At 52.1% G+C, this 6,000-nt stretch overlaps 1 protein-coding gene across 4 annotated transcripts in view; it reads right to left on the bottom strand.

Moving 5' to 3' along the window:
- Nucleotides 1-1,851: 1,851 nt before the first annotated feature.
- The window catches only part of Iqce (IQ motif containing E), a 47,049-nt gene continuing 42,900 nt past the window's right edge, over nt 1,852-6,000 (bottom strand). For 2 of the 4 annotated variants that reach the window (XM_075974461.1, XM_075974483.1), the window contains one exon: nt 1,852-5,607. In XM_075974461.1, the coding sequence (XP_075830576.1) occupies nt 5,477-5,607 (131 nt within the window). In that variant the 3' untranslated portion in view covers nt 1,852-5,476. The remainder of the gene's footprint in view (nt 5,608-6,000) is intronic. The other 2 variants (XM_075974448.1, XM_075974472.1) reach the window with 1 other exon arrangement.

Raw genomic sequence — 6,000 nt, 5'->3', positions numbered from 1 at the left:
CCATTAGTGGGTGCCTGTGCAGACAGGCCAGCCTGTTTCCATCCCCATCATTCGTATTCCGAACCTGGCAGTGCTGCCAAAAGGAACAAGGGATTCAAATTCTTCCTGTGTTCCCTGGGGACTTGGGGGAATGGTGGATTTAAAACGGGCCAGTCAGGCACTGAATTACGGCTCCCCAGGCTTTAAGAAGGCATGCATGAACCAGGCCTGGTGGTACAGGTTTATAGTCCAAGCTCCTTGGGAAGTTGAGGCAAGAGGGCCCCACATTCAAGGCATGTCTTGGCTACAAGCTGAGTTCAAGGCCAATCTGGGTGATTTATTGAGATTGTGACTTTATTTTATTTTTTTTCCATTAAAGACCTGGGGAATGAGTGAGATGGCTCAGTGGGTTAAGGATTTGCTGCCAAGCCTGATGACCCGAGTTCAATTCCTCGGGTACCCACATAGGAGAGAAGTGTATCTTGCAAGCTTTCCTCGGATCTCCGTGGCATGCTGTGATGCGTGGACATGCACATGCATGGACACACTTTTTACACAAGGTCTGGGAGATGGCTTGGTGCCATGTAAGCACGAGGACCTGAGCTCAGGTTGCTGCCACCTGCTGGATGAGGAAGCATTACATCTGTAGCCCGGCATGGGAAGGCAGAGACAGCCCGGTTCCTGGAGCTCATTAGCCAGCCTAGTTGAATCAATAGGGTCTAGGTCAGCAGAAGTTCCCATCTCAAAGGATCCAGAGGAGCTGGAGAGATGGTTCAGCAATTATGGGTACTTCTTGTTGCTGAGGACCCAGGTTCTAGTCCCAGTACTCACATGGTGGTTAGTAATTTTAACTCCAGTTCCTGGGGGATCTCATGCCTTCTTTTCATGGCCAAGGGTACCATGTACATAGACATATGTGCAAACAAAACGCTCATACACTTAATCCTTAAAAAAAATTATACATAAAAAAAGTTGTGGAGCAATCGAGGAATACACCGGACACTGAACTCTGGCACACACACACCATATACATACACACCCCTGAACATCCACACAAACACACAGGCATACACACACATATACAAAAATCTAAACGTTCTCGTTACAATTTTTGTGTATACATGCACTATGACATACATACAGACATCAGAAGACGAGTGGAATCTGGCTCTCCTTCTGCCATGGCGGTCTGAAGATTGAATTCAGGCTGTCAGGCTTGGCATCAGGTGCCTTTATCTACTGAGCTATCTTGCTGGCCCTAAATTACCATTTTTTTAAAATTTTATTTATTATGTATACAACATTCCTTCCATGTATGCTTGCATGACAGAAGAGGGAACCAGATCTCACAGATGGCTGTGAGTCACCATGTGGTTGCTGGGAATTGAACTCAGGACCTCTGGAAGAGTCGGTGCTCTTAACCTCTGAGACATCTCTCCAGACCTAAATTATCATTTTTTAAAAAAGCTGGGTGTGGTGGTGCATGGCTTTAATCCTATGCCAGCCAGTGCTATATAGCGAGGCCCTGTTTAAAGAGGGGGAGAGAGAAAAATTAAGACCAAAAAGGCCAGGGACCCACTGCTGACTGTTCTGAGTCATCCTGACAGCTTCATCTGCCAGCTTCTAGATGTAATTTCTCTCATTTTAATAGGGACTTGCCCAGCTGTGGCCTGCGCCAGAAAGGTAGTCAGTTAGAGTGGCTGCTGTATGCGTATGCAGGCTCCGTGGGTCTGGGGAGGCAGGTGCCTGGAGAAGGGGCCAGCCTGGGTTCACACCAGTTGTGCTTACTGAGTCTCTGGTCTTCAGAGTGCCTGAGCCATGTGGAAGCGATCGCTGCTCTCTCCCACCCCCAGAGGAATTTGCAATTAGTTTGACCAGGATATAATGGAATTTTTATTTAGATCTCAAAGGTTAGAGTGCTTTCCCGGGAAGGTATTTATAGCTTTAAAGGAATCTACACTGGTTAGCTCGGTTTTTTTCTAATGATGGTCTCTTCACCGAGGGTTCTGGGTCTGTGAAACTGTGAAGGCATGGCCCTCACTCCCCTCGTCGGGAGACAAAAATAGACATTATCAGACAGAATACAGCCAGCACCTGCAGCCAGGGTCACTCAGCCACAGCCCTTCCTTGGTGCTGAAATGGACCCACGACAAGCTCCCAATGTACTATGGTACTTTACAAAACACCAGGCATAGTGTCCTGGCAATTTCTGCTCAGCCATCAGGCAGTTTAGAGGGACTACGGTCTTGGTGGCTTCTGACAAAACCCCTTTCAATGCTGCACGCCCCCGTGATAACACAGCATCAAGAATGCACTGAGGGGCTGGTAGTGTGGCTCAGTGGTAGAGCACTTGCCTAGGTCATACTAGGACTCAGGGTCCATCCCTAGTGCCGCACAAAAGCTCACTATAGGTTTGTTCTCCATCCACACTCAGCTTGCTGCTGCCTGTTTTGCTAGCTTTGGGAAGCCTGGATTGTACCAGCCCCCTCTCGGCACTTCCGTCTCAGCTGCATGTGGTGGGCGGAGGTGAACCAAGGGCAACAGAGGGCTGCGGTGTTCCTAGATCTCGCTATTTCGCTGGGGTGGCGTCTTCAGGATGGTAACCCCAGTCTATTCCTGGTTTTTGAACCAGAGGTATCTTCTTCCCCCAGTCATGGGTAAGAGGAACACCATCCCACAGGGTCCCTATAAGCCCCGTATCCCAAGCCCAACTGGCTTCCTGAGCACTCTCCAGAGCCGCCCAAGGCCTCCACCCAGCACCTCCTTGGTGTGAGTAGCACCTTCACCTTTCCAGCTCTCCACACAGGACAACTGGCCCAGGGCAGGCTCAGCAGGTTGGTTGCTGCCCACCGGGTGGAGTCATGAAGAAAGCATGGTTTCTTCCAAAGTTGGACAACCTACCAGCCTTCAGAGAAGTCTCACAGCTGCTCTTTAAGATCAAGGTGATGTGAAGGTGCTGCCATGGAAATAAGGGCACAGTGACGTCATTTACCCATCTCAAGTGCACATACCTGGGCCCGCTTGGTCCTGAATGTTAAGGTCTGAGGCCCTTTCTTTCTGGAAATGTTTCCACTCCTTGTCTCCCCCAGGGATGATTTTTTCTACTTCCTACCGTCCCACTTACAGTTCACAGACCACAACTGGCTGGGTCCTGGACCAATCACACTCTCAGCAGGGTTCGCCCAGTCTCTGGCTCCTCTTATAGCTGATCCTACCACAGCCATCCCCCCCTGTCCCCGCCATTGGCCTACAGCTCACCCCACCCACAGTCTCTGTAGTTTGGGCTTTGCCAATGGCCCTAGCTGGCCAGCCACATGCTGGAGGACTTGTGCCTCCAAAAGCAAGCGAAGCATGAGGAGTCTACCTATCTTATAGACCAGGCAAAGTCCAAAGCTGGACTGACTGGCTGAACTCCTACACATTTGCTCCTGGGGAGCCAGCAGCAGCTCTCTGCACTGTTCCTAGGTCCCACAGAAGTTACCCCCGCCCCCCGGGCTCTCTGCGTCAGATCAGCCAGGGGCAGCCTGCTGTGCCAATGGGGCCTGGGTGGGGAGCACAGGACACAGGACACCGGCCAAAGACAGAGGCTTGAGGCACCGTCATTTACTGAGGTAGCTTCAAGACAGGGTTTACCTTTAATAGATTAGCTGCTGCACCAAAGGACAGGAGGGTTGTAGCTTTCCTGTTTGCAGGGACATGTTCTCAGAAAACTCAAGTGCAAGGGCTGATCTTGACTTCACTGTCCACTGGCCAGGCTGGCTGCACAGATAAGCCTCAGACCTACAGACCCTGCCCCTTTCCTGAGGTGGGGGCAGCCGAGGTGAAGACCCCTGCCCCCCACCAACCTAGAACTCCTGAATGTTCATGCTCAGAACACTCAATGCACAAATGGCTGCTATTAAATAAGAGAGAGGCCAGAGCAGCCACATAAGGACCTTTGGTCTTGGGGAAGGTACAGGCACAAGAGGGGGCCACCTGTAGTCACCTTCTTGTGCCCGAGTGGATGGGCTGAAGCTTCAAGTGGTGGCATCAATCACAGGGAACACACCCAAGTTGTGGTAGGGAGGCAGATCTACAGAGGGCTCCACTTGGCTGCCATGTTGGTAAAATTACCAGTACACAGGGAAGAAAACTAATTTGGCGGACAGCCCACAGGCCAAGTGCATAAAACCTGAGCCTGCCAGGGTCTTGGCTGAGTTGTTTTTTGCCCCCTGGTGGAGAAAAGGGCTAGGCAGGTGTGGTTGGTCCCATCACAGTATTAGGGACCCTTTCCCTGTCCTGGGGCAGGTCGACAAAGTTGGGTTCCATCTTCTTGGCCTCTGGCCGCTAGCCCAGCTCCCATCCTGAGGGTCCCATGCCCAGCCTGCTGTGTGCAGCATCAGGAAGGTGTTCTGTGGAGGACGCCAGCAGTAAATAAATGGTCCCTAACAGCAAACCTGGTGTCCCCACAAGTCTAGTCCAAGAAGGAACTTTCTAGCACTAGGTTTTGCCTAAGAAAAAAGCCAGTCCCATGGGGCCAGAAAGTCCCATCCCCAGTGATCTATGGAGACAGCCAGCAGTCAGTCCCACAGGCATGACAGGGAAGCATGGACGGCAGACCTGAGCTACACAGAGCATGGATACCCCTAAAACCCTGCCCAAGCCCCAAGACCCTCAGTCTCACTCATTGACAACAGCTAATTTCACAAACTGGGACCAAGATCTCAACTACTGGCTGCCGAGTGGGCCAGGTGGCACTGGAGGCCTGCAGATGCCTCTGCATACCCAGGTGACAGGGCTGTCCCTAGGTCGACGCTGGAATTTGTTCTTCCCTGAGACTTGTCTCTTCTGGGATGGTGAGCTGGCTCCTGGCCCTGCTCTCCGTCTCCTCTCTTGGTGACCTGTGGCTCTGTCCTCGTGCTGTCTCTCAATACCTGCTGAGCCACTCCATGTCACACTGCCAGGTGATCTTCAAAGAGTTCATCCTCCCAAGGGGACGGAGGTGGTGGGGGGTAAGAGAAAGGGGAGCAAGGAGCCCATGGGACAGGGGCCTCATCTGGGGACCCTGATGTCCATAGCTTCTTGCTGGATTAGATATGACTGCGTTCTGCTGAGGGGACAGGAGACTTAGCTGTGTGACCTGTAAGGCACTGGGCAGCACAAGATGAGGAAGGCTGCATTTCATGGCAGCTGGCAGTGCCAAGGTCAAGGGCAGGCGGCAGACTTTGCAAGACTCCCTGCTGCCCTGATTTGGGGTGGACATATCTGTGGGCACTGGAAACACACGGGCTGAAACCAGAGATGGAAGTGGGAGGTGGCCGCATGCCCTCCCCAGAGAGCAGCGTAGAGCCACCAGGATCCCTCAAAGGCACAGGCACAACACATAAGAAAACTGATGGTTGAGGTGTTCCCGAGGTGGGCTCTTTCCCTAGCAAGATAAGTCATCTTCTCAAATTCAGTTAGCGAGTCCTCTAACCTGGCCCCACAGCCACCTCACCTGGAGGCAATGACTGGGGTCCTAGAATGGGGAGGGGCTTTTCTTCCTGGGCAGAAATGGCGAAAAGATAATATCATCGGAGTCGTCGGAGCAGACATCCTCCTCAGGGGTTGGTGACGCTGTGGGCTGCAGTCCTGGGGGAGAGGACACCACTGAAATGAATCGGGAAAGGGAGGTCAGCCACGTGGAGCCAGTCACAGGTGTAGACAGCTGTGAGCTGTACCAGCAGATTCTGGCGTGCAAGACTGAAGCCACAGCCACACAGCCAGGGACCTTCAGAGCCTACCTGCACAGCCCTACAGAACCTCTTGCTAGCTCCTATTCTTGGGACAGTCTGGCCGCTGCCGACATGAAAACACATGCAGGCCTGCGGTGGTGGTGCACTCCTGTAATCCCTGCACTTGGAAAACTGATGGAGGAGGATGAGGATGATCACAAATTTGAGGCTAGATTAGGTTATACAGTGAAGTTTGAGGCCAGCCTGGACTACACAGTAAGATTAGCTCAGAAAACAAAAAGGTGCAAAGGGAATCAGAACCAAGTGG

Source organism: Microtus pennsylvanicus, chromosome 1 (assembly GCF_037038515.1).
Source record: "Microtus pennsylvanicus isolate mMicPen1 chromosome 1, mMicPen1.hap1, whole genome shotgun sequence".
In the NCBI taxonomy this organism is placed as follows: Eukaryota; Metazoa; Chordata; class Mammalia; order Rodentia; family Cricetidae; genus Microtus; species Microtus pennsylvanicus.
Note: the sequence above shows the minus strand (reverse complement) of the source record. Positions and strands in the feature narration are given on the sequence as shown.